General features: G+C 44.7%; 1 protein-coding gene across 7 annotated transcripts in view; it reads left to right on the top strand.

The window, feature by feature from the left end:
• Nucleotides 1-16,989, top strand: part of LOC135917094 (uncharacterized) — a 146,381-nt gene that overhangs the window by 30,732 nt on the left and 98,660 nt on the right. For all 7 annotated transcript variants that reach the window (XR_010569177.2, XM_065450586.2, XM_070529237.1 and 4 more), the window contains 2 exons: nt 2,233-2,351; nt 7,274-7,387. Coding sequence is in view for 6 of the 7 variants with exons in the window: in XM_065450586.2 (XP_065306658.1) it covers nt 2,233-2,351; nt 7,274-7,387 (233 nt within the window). In the remaining variant the exon portion in view is untranslated. The remainder of the gene's footprint in view (nt 1-2,232; nt 2,352-7,273; nt 7,388-16,989) is intronic.

The raw sequence follows: 16,989 nt of genomic DNA, 5'->3' as shown, positions 1-16,989 counted from the left end.
GCTGAGCTGAAAATAGCGACGATTGGAGATTTTTCTCAGCCGCGCACGAAAACGGACCTTCGTTCATTTTTGGGACTTGTGGGGTACTATCAACGGTACATTCCGAATTACTCGCAATTGGCAAGTCCATTAACAGATGCCCTCCGAAAGGGAGCACCGAGTAACGTACACTGGGATAAGGACAAAGAGAACGCTTTCCAAAGTTTGAAAACGCTATTGGTTTCTCGCCCTGTGCTTCGCGCGCCAGACTACACAAAGGAATTCATAGTTCAATGCGACGCAAGCGACAGAGATATGGGCGTGGTACTTAGTCAGGTCGGCGACGATAACGAGGAGCATCCTATCCTCTACGCCAGCCGTAAACTAAATGTAAGAGAGGAAGCCTACAGCGCTTCAGAGAAGGAATGCGCTTGTTTGGTTTGGGCCGCCCAGAAGTTGTCGTGTTACTTGTACGGAGCGAAGTTCATCTTCGAAACCGACCACTGTCCTCTGACGTGGCTCAATCAAATGTCACACAAAAATGGCCGCTTGCTCCGATGGAGCCTCACTCTCCAAGAGTACAACTTCTCCGTTAGATATAAGAAGGGAAAGTTGCATAGCAATGCGGATGGTTTGAGCAGGCTAATTTGAGTTCTGCGTTTGAGGGTCCCGCCTAAATTTTAGGGTTACTAGTGTTAACTTTTCTTTAGGCGAAGAAGATCCCCTCTCATTTAGCAGAATTCCCTCCATAATTGCTGAATGTGTCAGCAGGAATTTGCTTCAGAAATTGGCATAGCGAAATGCAGCATTTTTTTTTGTTTCTGCACTTATGTTGTTGTTTTTTTTTTTTTTTGAAGCCTAGCGAGTCTAAAGTGAGAGCCAATGCACGTCATCTCGGCGCAGAGCCGTGTTGTGGGGTTCGTTTTGCAGTTGCCTGTCCTTGTTGGATGTTTTGGGGCGGTGACATCAATGCACAAGTGGTCGCTGCGAGCCAAGACATCAATCCCCCCCCCTGACCAGCAGCCGTTCTCTTCCTGCCTAGCGGTTGTCAGCGCTAGACAGTCGAGATTTTTCGGGCCATGGAGGCGCTGTTAAGAATGGCGAGCTACAAGGCAAAATTGCCACCCAATTACGACAAGGGGGCAAGACGCGCATTCCGCACTCTCCGTCGCTACAGCTAGGAGGCGTTCGAAGAAGCGGCCTTTGCGCTGTTAAGAATGGCGAACTGCAAAGCAAGATTGCCACCCAGTTACGACAGGGCGACACGACGCGCATCTCCCCCTCACCGTCGCTGCAGCTAGGAGGCGTTCGAAGAAGCGGCCTTTGTGCTGAAAACCGCCGCCTTCCACCAGCCCCATCGACATTGTGACGGGACGAGTTCGGTGTGTGAACAATGGTTTCGGAGTTCCCCAACGTGGACCTGATATGACACGCATGGACAAGCTGCCGTGGGGAAGCCGTATTTTGGTGCTTCTCATGCTCGTCCAGACGCAAGACAAAGAGCTACCCTCGATGGGCGCCGATACTTCCCGGAACGGCACCCCTCCAACGCCGGCGTCGGGCATCAGAACGCGGTTGCCTTTGTGTACGTAAACTGATCTGTGGAGCAGCGGCGAGTTGGTGATGAGTAAACGAACAGTCGCCGCCTCGTATGGCCGGCGGACCGAGTGTATAAAAACTGTTGTTGTGCGAATGCTGGGGACACTTCTCTTGAGCAGTCATGTTAGATTGAGTCACTTCTCTCATGCAGTCATGTTGGACTGATACTCTTTTTCTCAAGCAGTCATGTTAGACTGATTTAATTTCTGTAAATAAACCCATTTTTCTCGTTCTCGATGAGAAGCAGTTCTTCACTTCATCAACGATCTCAGCGTAAATAAGTTGGACGACGGCATGGGCCAGCTACCTTCGAATTCATGCCGTACTCCAATCTTTGCAAAGGACCACGAGCGATGGGATTGAGCCCCCAATCCTGACAGGGTGCAGTGAAAAAAAAGAAATGCTTGTGTTCTTAGATTTAGCTGCACAATAAAGAACCCCAGGGGGTGAAGATTAATCTGGAGTGCCCCACTACGGTTTGCCTCATGATTATATTGTTTTTGCATGTGAAACCTCTTAATAATTGGATATTTCTTTCCCCTTCACTTTGAGTGCCTGCTTCTCAAGATGTTGCAAACTCTTTGCTTAAGTGTGCATGCATGAGCCACCTTCTCCCACTCATTGCTTTGCTGAAACATCTGATGCTCTGTCCAGGAACCATCATTGCCTTTGGTCAAACGTCTTCTGGCAAGACCCATACAATGATGGGAAACAGCAGCCAGCCTGGCCTTATCCCCCTGGCCATAAATGCTATCTTCGACATCATCCAAACTGTAAGACATTCAAGATAGCTGTTTTTGGCTGGCCACCTGTTTATAACTGCATCTTGTGTGGCATAATGCTCAATAAGCATTGCACATGTAATGCCCAATAAACATCGCTCAGTAAGCATTGCATGTGTAATGCAAAGACTTGGGATTGTTCCCCACCTGCAGCAGGTTGTTTCTTCATCCCCTTTCATTACCATTTATTTATCATTTCTTTAATTCAGTTAGTAAGTACAAGTAATTTCCCCTATGTTGTCCTTGGTGTCTTTGTTTATTGGCTTCTCATGATATGAATAATGCTCAGTTAGTGTGAACATAATTGCGTGAACTTAAACAGGCAGCCTACTTACATGCACTGCACCTTCAAGTGTTTTAAATTCTGTAAGACTTACCTTTATTATGCCGAGAGAAGCCTTCTACTGCATGTGTTTGTTGCTCTCATTAATGGCACAATGCCGTATTTACTCGCATAATGATTGCACTCACGTAATGATCGCACCCCGGAATTTTGTCGTCAAAATTCGATTTTTTTTATTTCTCGTGTAATGATCGCACCCCGAACTTGCCGCAGCGATATGTCGTGTGCCAAGTCTAGCTAATAATGATCGCGCTTACCATCTGTCGAATGCTACGTGAACGACTCGTCTGCACGCATCAAACATTCTTAAGTAGATGCCTCATTTCATTACTTTCATCACTTTCCGCACTTCCATGGCAAAAAGAGGTACAACCAAACTTGCCTTTGTTATGGGTAGGCTTTATAATGGTTGTGGTCAACAAAAACAAAAAAGGCGCCTTTCGATTCTTTTCATCTGCACTTGTGAGCACGCAACAAATTGCGCGCGGCAATGCCACATTTACACTGATACGTTAAAAGTGTACCCTATTCACATGCCGACGCTTGTAACACAGCTAAGATATTTGCCCACCCTTAGCGGAAACGTGCCGTGTTAGGATAGTAGTGAAGACAGATGCCGCAGCTTTCGCAGCACGCCGGCCAGCCGTTTCTGTCAGTGGCAGCTAAGCCCGCCCATCTGTTTCTGTTCCCTTAAAGTGGACGTGGCTACGTTATTGCTGCAAACTTGCCGATATTAACGATATTATTCATCACTGATACGGAACAAACTGTTTCAATGCACGTAATGTACTCACGAGAAGAAAAAAAAATCGCGTTCGGCGCGTTCGGATTGCTCCGCCGGCCGCCATTTTTGTTTTGGTGTCCCGCATCCCGCAGCAAACGCGGGATGAAAAAAATGTTTTTTTTTTCGCGGGAAATTTAACCCGCGTAATGATCGCTCCCCTGAATTTGCGTCAATTTTTCTGACAAAAAAGTGCAATCATTATGCGAGTAAATACGGTATTAAAAAACTTGCTTGTGCACCCACAGTACACTGAGTTCAAGTTTGTAAGGCGATTTTTGTAGAAGTACTGTATTTACGTGGCTAAAATCCTCCCCCAATGCACACGCACGCTTACCCACACACACTGTACTGACTATATTACGGAGTGTACCAGGGAGGTATCAGGTTCAATCCTAGCTGCAGCGACCACATTTTGGTGTAGGTGGAATGCAAAAGTGGTTGTGTATTGTGCATTGGGGGCATGGTAAAGAACCCCAGATGGCCAGATAAATCCAGAGTTCCGCTAAAGTGACGTAGAATTGGAAAGTGCCCGGAACGCGCTTCCAAAAGTGAAGCCAAACGACCGTAACGCCGTTGGGGGCGCTGCGATCGGTAGCACTCACGTGGCGTGGTGCAGAGATAGAATGTCTGCTTCCCACGCAAAAGACCTGGGTTCGAATCTCAGCAAGGTGTGGTGTTTTTCTCTTTTCCTTTAATACTTCACGCTTTGATGTTTATAATATTTATACTGCTGCTTAATACTTGCTTCCGTTGCTATGTAAGACAAGAAAGAGTGAAGGAATAACATCAAAATTAAATTTTTTAATGTTGAAAGATTATTTTTGCAGCACCACCTCACGGGAATGAACAAAACTATCCCAACCAAAACATGGCCTCCTCCACCTATACGCATACACAAGCCTGCCGACGCCGGCTTGACAGGCTCTGTTTGTTTCGCTGGCTGTGCTTTTTGAAGCCATCGATACAGAAGGGAAACTGGCTGTAGTAGAAAGGCGTTCATTGACCACGAAACAGCCGAGGTTCGAATACTGCATATTCTGCGTCAACACACATACTTATACACTGAAAGCACCCCAAGAGAGAAGTCTCCCATCGCTGGTGGTATGCAAGAAGCATGCACTCTGGTAATTCTAACCACACCGTTTCACGGTCACTGAATGTCGGCTACTACAGCCCGCTTCCCTTTTGCGTCAATGGCTTCGGAAAGCACAGCCAGCGAAGCAAGCGGAGCCTGTCAAGCGGGCGTCGGCAGGCTTGTGTATGTGTACAGGTCTCGGAGGCCATGCTTTGGTTGGGATAGTTTTGGTCATTCCTGTGAGGTGGCACTGCAAAAGTTATTGCTCAAGGTAAAAAATTTAATTTTGTTGTGATTCCTCCATGTTATGGCTCACTCTTTCTTGCAATACATAGCAGCAGAAGCAACTATTAGGCAGCAGTATTAATAATACAAACATCAACGCATCAAGTAGTAAAAAAAAAAAAGAAAAACACTACTCCTTGCTGAGATTCAAACCCTGGTCTTTTGCATGGGAAGCAGACATTCTACCTCTGCACTAAGTTGCGTGAGTGCTACCGGTCGCAGCGCCCCCAGCAGCTTACGGTCTTTTGGCTTCACTTTAAATGCATTGAAAGAGCGGCCGTTCCGGACACTCTTATGTTCTAGTACACTCTAGTTCCGAACTACAGTGTGCCTCACAATCGTATAATGACTTTGGCACGTAAAATTTTTTCTGAGTGTACTGGCGAGTTAGTAGGCTCTGGTGGCGATGAGAGTGGCAGAAATGAATTAAGCTGAACTTGATCAGTAGGGCTGAATCTTGAATAAATGTGGCCGCGTGTTTCTATTTGCTCCCAAGCCCAGTGCTCGATCGCTGCGCCGCCCGCACGTACCACCTTTCTAGGTACTTTTTCGCCGTAGCGCCATGGCACACGCCCTAGTTCCTTCTATGCATTTGGTGTTGCTCCCCTGGCTGTGCCAGGGCGCACGGTGTGTTCGGGCCAGCCTGCATTCGCTGAGTTTAGGCGGTGTAGGTAAATTTTAATTCTCAATGCTTAAGCTTACCCTAAGCTTACCTTAAGCTTAATTTGTATGCTTACCCAAAGGGAAAACCGTCCCTTCGTCCGTCCTGTAATAAGACGACAGCTTTCGAGATAGCGCCCGCAGTAGCGAACGAATTTGCCATTGTGCTGCCTTCAGCTTCAACAGCAACGAAGCGGTGAAAACACAGTTAAGACTATGTAAGCGGCAAAAACACAGCGCGCGAAGCTATGAGCTGTTGGCACTGTTTTGTGGGCATCGCAGATCGCTTTCAAGCTGCAGCCCACGCGGCATTGCCTTAAGGAATCGCTGACTGAGTACGCTCATGGCTCAGTAAAAGAGAATTTTAGTGCGTCCAGTATTCGGGCTAGCGTGGGCGGTTTGCCGGGTGAACGGGGGCGTAAACGTGAGCGGCCAGATTGGTGGCACAAAGCTCAACCACACAAACACGGAGCCAATTGATATATTCTGCTTAGGTGCTGGTGTAAATTTTGGACAGCAGCGCTATCGTGTGCACAATTACGCCACTGCCGAAAATTTGCACCAGCAGTGAAACAGAAGATAGTCGCTTAATGTAATTTTAGCTCTGTGTTTGTCTGGAACAGCTCTACGCCACCACAGCAGCTCCACCGCTCCGGCCGCTCACGTTGCCCCCGCTCATTCGGCAATCCGCCCAAACCACCCCCGTTTGCTGGAATAGCGGACACGCTAAAGGTCTCCAATGGTTTCACGTGGATAAATAAGGTGCTGAAGAGCGATGACGGCTTATATAATGATCGGAACCGTCATCAACGCACCTCGGGCCTCCACCAGTTGCAGTACTTTGCTTGCGTCGTCAGTGCTCCTTGCGCGCACCATCGGCACCAGTTCGTGTCGCCACTGAGCTGTCGTTAGTAATTGCCTAATCAAGTTTCATAACATTGGTAGTGACACTGGGCTGCGCGGAGATTAGCTAGTAGCACAATGCTTACGCATAGTTTAACTCCCAGAGGAGTTTCTGCGTGATTTTTTTTCTTGTTCCTGGACGCTTAGTATGCGTATTGTATGCATCGCCAACGCCTTGCTATTGTTTCTGCTGGAAGAGAGATAGTTATGTCAAGAAAGAAAGGAAGCTTGAGTGCAGCGATGTGGCTAGTGGTGTGAGAAACCCTCCAAGCCCCACGATTATCCCAGCTTTTGTAGATCGAAGCACCTCGCACACCACGACCAACTTCTTATCCCATCCTTTTATCCCCTTATCCAAACTGAAAAATTTCGTCCACTGTTGCGCCAGATTCCGCACGCAACTCTTATTTCGAAACAGCCTAGGCGGCTTGTTTTGAAAACCTATTTTCTCTTAGCGACAGCTGGATGAGCAGATTGTGCACCCTGGCAAAACATCTCCCCAGTCCTGTGTCAAGTACCTACAGGGATCTAGGGAGCGCTCGTCGTTGTGCTTCGGAGGAAAAGTACCTAGAATCGTGGTACACGCGAGCGGCGCATGGTGGCGCAGCGGTCGAGCGCTGGGCTTGGGCGTAAATAGAAACGCAATGTGGCCATAGTGCCTAGCCAATGTTTGCTGCGATATTCTGTGTATCATTCACAACGTCGTCTGAATCTTTACTGAGTATTCGTGCACTCAACTGGCACAAGAGCCCCCTACTACCCTGCCATGATTCCCCAAAATGTTCAGGTGTTATGCAAGCAAATATAGTAGTAGTTTTGTTTAATGCGCTCACTTACCAAAAGGCGTGTTTATTTTGGTACAGGTGCCAGAACGGGAGTACTCATTACGAGTCTCCTACATGGAAATCCATAATGAAAATATCCTAGACCTCTTGGACAACGGTGATAGAAAGCACCTGCAGATCAGAGACAATGTGGTCAGTGACTCTTTTGCATTTCCAATACTTTGCTTTGGTATTTATTTGTCACTGCCATAGACTTGCAACTGTTTTGTCTGCGGGCAGTCAACTTGTTTACTGTTGTGACTTGTGAGCTTGTATATACAGAGCAATCCAAAAGTAAAGAAAAAGTAAAAAAAAACTGGGAAAACCCAGAAAGTAGCAAGGTGCAATTTTTGCAGAAATGCAAAGAAAGATGTGGGATTATTTTTTGCTAACTCAACGTCTTATAGCCAGAGCAGTTACATTTGCCACTGACAGCTTGTACTAGGCCTTGTTAGCTGTGCCAAAGGGGCAAGAACTATTTGTTTTTCTGGAACAAAAGGGCCGTGCACATGTGTTGAAGTAGGTGAATAGAAAGCTGTACCGTTTTGATCTAAACAGTAATTCACCCATGCCAGTGATATTCACGACTATTGTCGAAAGTAATTGTTAGCTCTTTGCGAGCAGGTCCGATGTTAAGCAGTGCTGACGGGATCATTCAAATGGACTCGCACCGATCCTATAAATGTAGTGTAGTCATCATATGGTTTGTTTGGGCCCTAGTTGATGGTTTTAATCCTTTTTTTCTTTTTCTTTTTGTTGTTTTACCCCAAAAAAAGATGGTGATAGAATGATCTGCCAGTGGTTGTGCTTGTAGTACATTTATATTGTGTCATTCGTCTGTTATTGGCGCAATACAATAAAAAATGCACAGTGTATAGAAAGAAACAGCATATTTATTTATTTATTTATAGTACCCTCAGGGCTTATAACGAAGCATTACAGAGGGGAGGGGCTAATAAATACAGATAAGTATGCAAGAAAGGAGAAAGGAAACACGAATACTAATAGACAGATTACAATGCATGGTACAACGTAAAAATAACTCGAGAGCGACACAAAAAAAGCACAATGCGGTAAAAATTTAATTATACAAAGAAAAACGGAAAACTTCAGTAATACAGATTAAATATAAATACATGGTGTATAGGACAGGTTAGAGTGAGACAGTAAGCACAGAATGATAGAAAATAAAGTATAATACAATATACAATGTTTGCAGATTAGGTAGATAATAAAAAAGAAAACTTATCAAGAATACTATTCAGGAGAAAACGGAATTGCTTCGTTATACATTCATATCAAGGCATACTAGATAATATTAGTAAGTGCCTTACGGAAGTTATCTCTGTTATGTTAGTTATACAGACTAGTGGATCCGGTAGGTGATTCCATTCCTGGCATGATTTTGGAAGAAATGAATTACCATAGGTAGACGTTTTGTGGAATGGGATGTTCACCTTATGACTATGGTCCAAGCGTGCAGAAGTAAAAGAGGCTGGTTCGATAAAGCGTGATTTGAGTGTAGGAATTAAGTGGTATATTTTATGGAACAGGCAAAGGCGAGCGATTTTTCTGCGTTTGGAAAGGAGAGATATGTTGAGGGCAAGTTTGATGCTAGTTACGCTTGCTGTGCGCTGGTAATTGTTAAGAATAAAACGAACGGACCGACTCTGCACAGCTTCTAAGCTGTTAATTAATGTTAATTGACGAGGGTCCCATATTGAGGATGCATACTCTAGATTAGGCCGAATGTAGGTGACATATAGCTGTTTTTTCAGGGAAGAAGGTGCGAGTGAAAAATTTCGTTTAAGATAGCCCAGCATGCAGTTAGCTTTTGATGTAATGTGTTCGATATGTCGTTCCCATGAGAGATTATTTGTAATGTGCACTCCGAGATATTTATAACAAGATACTGATTCAAGTGCGATTTTGTTAAGATGGTAGGTATAAAAAGATACTTGGCTGCGTGAGATTCTCATGAATTTACATTTTGAAGGGTTAAGATTCATGTGCCAGCGGGAGCAGCGGGAGCATAGGTTCAATTGTGAGCTTACTGCTGTGTTTGCAATGAAATAGCTCGACAAAATGCTGTTGTCTATTGTGCTCACGCTCATGCACTTCTCGTAACAGCCTAGCAAGACACATTTGCACACTGGAATCACTTGATAACAATGGAAGTGAGATTGCCACCATTCATGCTTATTCTAACATACATCAATATATGAGCTGATTATTGTAGCTCAGTGTCGAAGATGTACTGGTGACACTCTTTCCTGTCTGGGTGTTTAGTTATACAGTTTTGCTTCCTAATTTTCAGTCATATTAAAGATTAACCCTTTCAGGGACGATTTTTTTTTCGCCATATGTGGCTGCCCAAGGTCAATTTTTTTTATTGCAGATTCCAATTGTGAGGGACCTATTTCGTAAAAAAATTCCCGTAATTTTTCTAGGGTGACCGTAAAGTGAAAAAAATATATTTTGTGTTGGTATATATGTACTCTTTATTCATGAATAACAACAATAAGAAAGGAAATAAACTTATAAGAATTAAAAATTTGATGCATTGTTATACACGTACTAGTTCAAGGCTTAGAAAATGCACGCACGAGAATATTTCGCAAGTGTCAAATGTTCCTGCTCTTACACTAATATTTACATTCATAGTGTAGTCGAACCACGTAGGTGAGCGCACTCAAGAAAACTGTGCGGTTGTGTGCCTGTCAAAAAAGCAAAACTTGTGACAAACTTCTGCTAATCTTCATCTTATCGCTAACCAGAGGCGATTAGTCTTCGCGAGTCTCAGAAAAAAAAGAAAAGAAAAGGAAAAGCAGGCACAGCAGCATTCTTCCTATGCACACCCCTGTGAGCACTAAACGATCGAGAAGCAGGCGGTCGCCCTTTGAGCGATCAGTAATGAGATAGCCATCAGTTTTGCGAGTGCAATAAGCCAAAACCACCTGCGGAACAGAACCCAAACCCCCGCCCGCATGAGCGCGTGCCAATGTGCGAGCAGTAGTATATAGACGTGCCGGAGCAAACTAGCTCTAAAACAAGCCATGCAATAAAATCTGAGAGAGTGATGTGCAATAAAAAGAATTCCCTGTATTCCGACACAGCGGCAGCACATGACAGGAAAGAAAAAGTTATGTAATTGGCGTGCTTTTTAAACATGCAGATGGCACTGTAGATATACAGCATCGACCATTTTGGACTTGTTCGTGGAGCCGTATATTTAAAGGGACCCTGAAACGCTTTTGACGATTTTCTACAAATGTACTGAGTCGTTAAGTAGGTCCTTCTGATCATTAATTGACACATCTAAGTGCCCCGCGTAACGCATGTAATTTATTATAAGGTTTTAAAAATGCACATCGCTGCCGATCGCAGTACACTGCCCGGCGGAATTTTAAGCCCCCCCTACGCATATGGCTGAAATCACCCATACGATATCAGTGGGGCGAGCTATCCGATTGGCTGACAAGGGCGCGTGATGCATAATTTTTCCAACTTTATGGTAAACAAATGATCTTCGTAATAGTTGGAATGTTAGTTAATTTGTTTTTATGAAAAGAAAGTAACATAAAGAGAATGCACAAGAACAATTTTTCAGCACACGAAAGCACTTCCGGCACACAGCAAGTGTCGTCTGCTTGTGTTACTGCTTACTCCATTTTGACGAGAGCTCCGCGGTCAGAATAGGTCTGTCTTTTCGCGAGCACTATGATTCGACTTTGTTGCCTTGTGGACTGCAAACGTAGCGACTGGCAATATGTCAAGCTGCGACATCGTGTCCCTCTGCAAGGCAGCATACGAGCGAACTGGCTGCTGCGCATCGGACTGCCGCTATCCGATCGGCGGCAGGATTTGGGCGTTTGTGGCCTTCACTTTACACCGGAAGATTAAACGCAATACCGTTTCGCGAGTCCAGTATTAGGGCAAACGCAAGCGCAAGGGGACAGGGTCTGGCCGCTTGACTGTGCCGGGATGAGCCACGAGATGAGCAGAAGGGCAAATGTGAATGGTCTGCACGGTGCAGCCACCTGGTGGCACAGAGCTCAACCATACACACTAGCAGCAACGAAGTGTATTCTTCTTTGCTGCTGGTGGGTATTTTTCGCAGGAGTGTAATCATCAACACTTTGTTTTCATAAATGTTTAAAAGGTTTTACACTTGGTTAGAGCAATATTAGCGCTTTGTTTGGATGGTTAAGCGCTGCGCCAACAAGTGTATGGACCGTGCAGACCGATCAGGCGGCTCACATACGTCTACACTAAAGTTCCTTCATCAGCTTGAGTTTACGCCTCCAGTAATTTGCCGAAATGACCAGCTTGCCTGTGGCTACTGGATTACAAGACACGTTCGGCGCTATGACAGAATGCTCGCAACACACGCTGCTTCGATAGCTCTCGCTTGGGGTTGACAGCCAAGCGGCTAGCGGAGAGGTCTCGCGCAGGCAGGGGCGGGCTCCAAAACAACCGGAAGTGGACGATGTGACGTTGCATCGTGACACAGAACCAGTGAAGGTGGAGCTTAGCCCCGCTCGCTCGGCGAACGAGTTGAGGAGAAAAAGCATGGCTAGGGAGGAGGGTAACTTCTAATCACTTGTAGCTCCATTAATACGTAACGCTTCACTTAAATTGTGGTGTGAATGTTCAACTTAAGCTGTACCCTACGTGTCTACAAAATTTGTCCGAACCGTTTCATGGGCGCTTTAAGTCATTGACCGTGAGAGGGCTAAGCTCAGTCTCGTATCACCGAGAGCATGTGCGAAATAAAAACATACGTATTCAGCCCACTGTTGCATTGTTGTGCCCATCAACACTACAGAATGTAATGTCTTGCAGCAGCTGCGAATAAATGCTATACAATTAAAAAAAACACTTATGTTTGGAGTGCATTAGCAATGAAAATAGAGCAGGCTAAACATCCACAACATATAAACAAGTGCCAGTCCGACTGTGCTGCTCAGCTTTCATAGCTCGACCATTTTTTACAAAATTCGTATCATGTAGCATACTTTACAAAAACTGCTCTCGGTGCTTTCTAGCAACGATTGCAAAGAAAAAAGAAATGCCTTATGTACAAATCTGCCAACAGCGGCACGTTCATGCTTCCATTCACGGCAGTCAAACTTACACCTCGGATGTTCTTCAAATCACATTATGCCAAAGCTTTTCGTTATAAGGGAACCACATTCCTGCATTGTTGCATTCTTCATACTTCGTAACATAGACTCGTGCAAGAAAAACTTCAGCAGTGACACTGACGGCAGCATTACGCAAAAGGCGGTGCACATACCGCTGTCTGTAGTGAAGTATGGTGGCCAGGAGCAAGTGTCATGACGCTGACACAGCTAAAATAAAGAAATAATCAAGAAAACAAAAGGCACTGCCGGCAGCACACGCGCTTGTTATTGCAATGACTGCACGATGTAACTATGTGACTCTGCTCCACCAACAGAGAGGGCGCGGCCCTCTTCATCTGCCCTCCCTTACCAAAGCAGGGGGCATGATAAAAGAATGTCGCCACTTTTAGCTTTATTCACGAGGCGTACAGGTACAATGCTGCTAGCGACATATTGTGAGACAGAGTTTAACCAGAGAGTACGCAAAGCTAATAGTGAGATCACGACATGACAAATATTACGGGACTGTTCCTTGTCCTTGTTCCTTGTCGATCACTGCAGTGCTCACGTGAATGTGCCAACCTTGAGTGCAATACGCCTCGCATTTTTGCCTGCAAACACAACGGCTGTTTTGCAGCCAATGGACCAAGGCATCATCAAGAATGTACAGGCGGCACCTCCTCAAGCGCATGATTTTGTGTATGGATACCTAGCTCCACAAAGTACGAGGTGAGCCTGCTTAGTGCCATCTACATGTTGGCGCGAGCATGGGATCGTGTGAAGCAAGAAACAATCGCAAACTGCTTCAGCGCTTGTGGTTTTGTGGCAGCTTCTTCGGAGGATGCCTCTGAAATTTCAGCGGAGGAAGCGTCAACAAGCAAGCTTGACGGCACTGATTTTGGTGATGCTCTCGGGGACGTCAATTTGGAAGATTACGTCGCCGTAGACAAGGCGGTCGAAACGCGCGGTGCGCTGATGGATAGCGAAATTGTAGAGATTATTCGGCCCCGGGAAGTGACCCAGGAAAGCGACGATGACGTTGAAGGCGAGCCGCAACCTAAGGCTGCCGATGTAGCTGCGGGCCTTGCTCTCGCTTCTTTGCTGCTGAAGGTAACGCGGAAGAAGCGTTCCACCACATCTACAGCCTGCAGAACTTGCTTTCAGCAGCGTGATTCAGCAAGAAGCAAAGCAAGATGACCGACTATTTTTCTTAGGGAAAATACTTGATTTCGCCACAAATAAAGTGCTGTTTTTTGTGTTTTGTGCTTAAATAGGAAGTTCGTTTAATTCGAAGTTTTTTGCGGTCCCCGTGAACTTCGTATTAACGGGAGTCGCCTGTAGCTGTCGGTAAAGTGTGCAACAGGCACTATTGTTCGCATCTGTGCATGCTTGACCACTAAGGATCATTGTCAAACATTACCAAAACCCCGCCGGCCAAGGCAACCACAAATTTTATCGCTTTCCTTGTGTCTTTCACCAACTAGCTGATAGGGTGTCTACCAACCGGGAAAACTGGGAATTCTGAGGGATATTGAATAGTCTAAATACTCGGGAATAACTCAGCGAAGTGCTTCTATCAAGGAAAATTAGCTGTAATTTTATTGAAAGGGAACGAAAGTCGTGGCAATGCTTGCACGCGTAACAGAGAAGAATCATAATGAATAGGTCTTTTGACGCCGTGTCATTGGCTGGAGGAGTTGGCAGTGTACAGTCAAAGACCGACTTTCCAGACGCCCGATAATTCAAACGGCTTTGCAGCACCACCATGTACCCCATAGAGTCAATGTATAAGAATGTCTGAAATTTCGGATGCAAGAACCCTTCGCCATCTGATTTTATGGACTTTTTGCTGTGACCGCAGGTCCGGAACGGCATTAATCAAAGCTACCACTGCCGCCGTTTTGATTACCTCACAGCCGCGGTAAACGCTAGGCCTAGCTGTTTCAACGTTCGCTATTAAGCTCCTTGCCGTTCGGCACCATGTTTTTCATTGAAGGAATTCGCTGCTATAAGCAATGGCACAGACTCCGTCTTTGTGGTCCTCGCGATTGGCTTTGAAGCTCGGAAAGCATGGCGCGTTACATAATACTGGATCCCGCAAGTCAGCTTAGCCTCAACACAGAATTGTTATGCGGTGAAACATACACAAAAGTGTTGCAGTGAAGCATAACAAGCGTAGGAAGGGGTGATTGTCACACGACACGGTCAGCATCATCACTAATCTATGTTAAAGAGACACTAAAGGTGAATAATAAGTCAAGCTATTGATTACTGCTTGGGAATCTCTGAGGCGTCAATATTATCGCGAACACAGAGCCTTAATAATCGAGAAACTGAGGTAAATGCAGGACATGATTAGAGACTCCCCGGTACATTCAGGTACTTGCCCGATCACCAAAGCACTCCTCAGTTAAATTCTGTCACTAGTACTCAACCACTCATTGCAAAAAACATCCTTGTATTGTGTTATCAGGCAAAATAAAATGCTACTTATCTTATTCTGTTTCGTTTTTAGAAAAAAGAACTCATTGAAATTGCCGTTGACAACGACGTGAACAGTCGAATGGCTTCGGTTGCACATGACTTTGCGCCGCCCACGCTTTCACATTTCAGTACTTTCCTGATCATGTAGTGCTGTGCTGGTTTTGCTGCCTTGCGAACGTCGCACAAACTGCAAGCAGCAGAGAATTCAACTTTCAGATGATGTCGCAGGATGCCTGAATGGTCTATGCCACTTGACCAAAAAGCAACTGCGGCGGCGAGTCCACCACTCTGTCTTGGCGTAGTGCCGCCGTTTGCCGCCAAGAAGTGCGTCACTACTTCTTTCAAGGAGCGGGCTCAAAAACAGTGTTGGCTGGTGCTGAGATGCAGTTGTCCCTCATCCAAACCAAAGTAAACTCGTTAAAGTGGTGAAACGCATCACTGAGGCATTGTGTGCAGGCTGAGAATGTCAGGACAGTTGAGGTTGACACATCAGCTGTTGAGGGAGAATCTTACTTGTGACAAAGTTCGGGCCTCATACCAATGAACTTGCTATCAATTGATGAAAATAGCTCAAATATTCAGTCACATATTCAAAATTCAGTCACAGCGTCCACATTTGTGGGTGTGGCCTACTTTTGCCATTGCTGTGCAATGTTAACTAGCAATAGATCACGAACATTAGGCTTAGGGCAAACTGAACATTCTGATTACCTTAATTACTTCCATTTTGCTTCCGAGTGATATGTATCATTACAGATTACCACTTTGGTGGAAGCACTATACCATGTTTTACGTGATGCTTGACGTAGGGCATGTCATTAGCAGCCTTTAAATATATATATTTTTTTCTTTCTTGAAATGCTTGAGGCCAATGAATAACCTGTGCATGCAATTTGAGTGGGGGATTTATCCTTGTTATGAAGAAATGTAGCATTACTGAATTTGCAATATTCTAATATTTAGTTACACTAATTATAGGGACTCATCATAAAATGCTCAGTCATTCTACCACCTTGATTTGCTTTCAGTGGAGTCTCAAGCACCACTTATGTTCCACACATGTATCAACAGTTGATCATAATTCGGGACTGAAGGGGATATTCGAAAACATTTGCTTCTGTGTGCATCTCGTTTTTATTCGTATTTGAGAACGTTCGACTCGATTTGCAATGAGCTTTACCATTTTTCTTAAAGATATTTACTGTGCATTTTACTAACACCTCCCTTCTGACTTCTTTTTGAATAAAATAAATGCTACTCCTTACTATTCAAACTGAATTAGGTCGTTTATTTGTTATTTTTTAGCATGCTTACTAGAGACTGACAGCATCAGGCAACATGGTGTCAGCCTGTCTTGACGTAAAACAGGATTCTGTATCACTGAGAGAGTTTTGCAAAGCCACTCAGGGAATTTGGAAATGTCAACTTGGTAGACACCCTGGGTGATCAGTCTTAGGTTTAGATGGCACTGTAAGCAAACCTGCCTTTTCACCAGTTTTTTATTCATCAATTCTTCAAAACTGTTGCAATTGTGAACAATGCAGAGGGTGGGATTTCACAATCTTTACAGTGCTGATTTGTGTAGTTTCTATTTCTGCGGGTCATGATTACTACAGGCGGTGGCAAAAGGCGGCCATGGATTTGTACTCGCAGCCATCTGCTGCTGCTGATGGTGGCAAACCTAATTTTTCACAATATTGCACAATTGTGTGTGATATTTCGGTTACAAATTCATTATTTTGAGGTGCTGCTAAAAGACAGAAAGCATAAATTTTCATTTGGTATTTTCAAATATAGACATTCTGCTAGGGATATCTTAAATTATTTTGAATATGAGGAAATTTTTCATATGAAGTTTGTAGTGACAAGACCTCACACTGTAGTGATTGATCATATCCTACTTAACTGAGTAGAATATGATATCGTTGATAATAACATGATCATTAACATGCAGTCCTATGATTTTACTTCAATGAAAACACTAGCACAATGAAAAAAATTATTTAAATGTATTTTACATACAGTAAACCCCAGTTAACTCGAAGCTGTAAAAGCTGAGAACTTTTTGAGATAAGCAGAGATTCGAGGTAAGGGAAATCACGATAATAGAAGCCCTCTGGCCACGCATTAACCATATAAAGCCTT

Source organism: Dermacentor albipictus, unplaced genomic scaffold, assembly GCF_038994185.2.
Source record: "Dermacentor albipictus isolate Rhodes 1998 colony unplaced genomic scaffold, USDA_Dalb.pri_finalv2 scaffold_19, whole genome shotgun sequence".
Lineage (NCBI taxonomy): Eukaryota > Metazoa > Arthropoda > Arachnida > Ixodida > Ixodidae > Dermacentor > Dermacentor albipictus.
The sequence above is the reverse complement of the archived record's forward strand: the minus strand, read 5'-3'. Positions and strand labels throughout refer to the sequence as shown.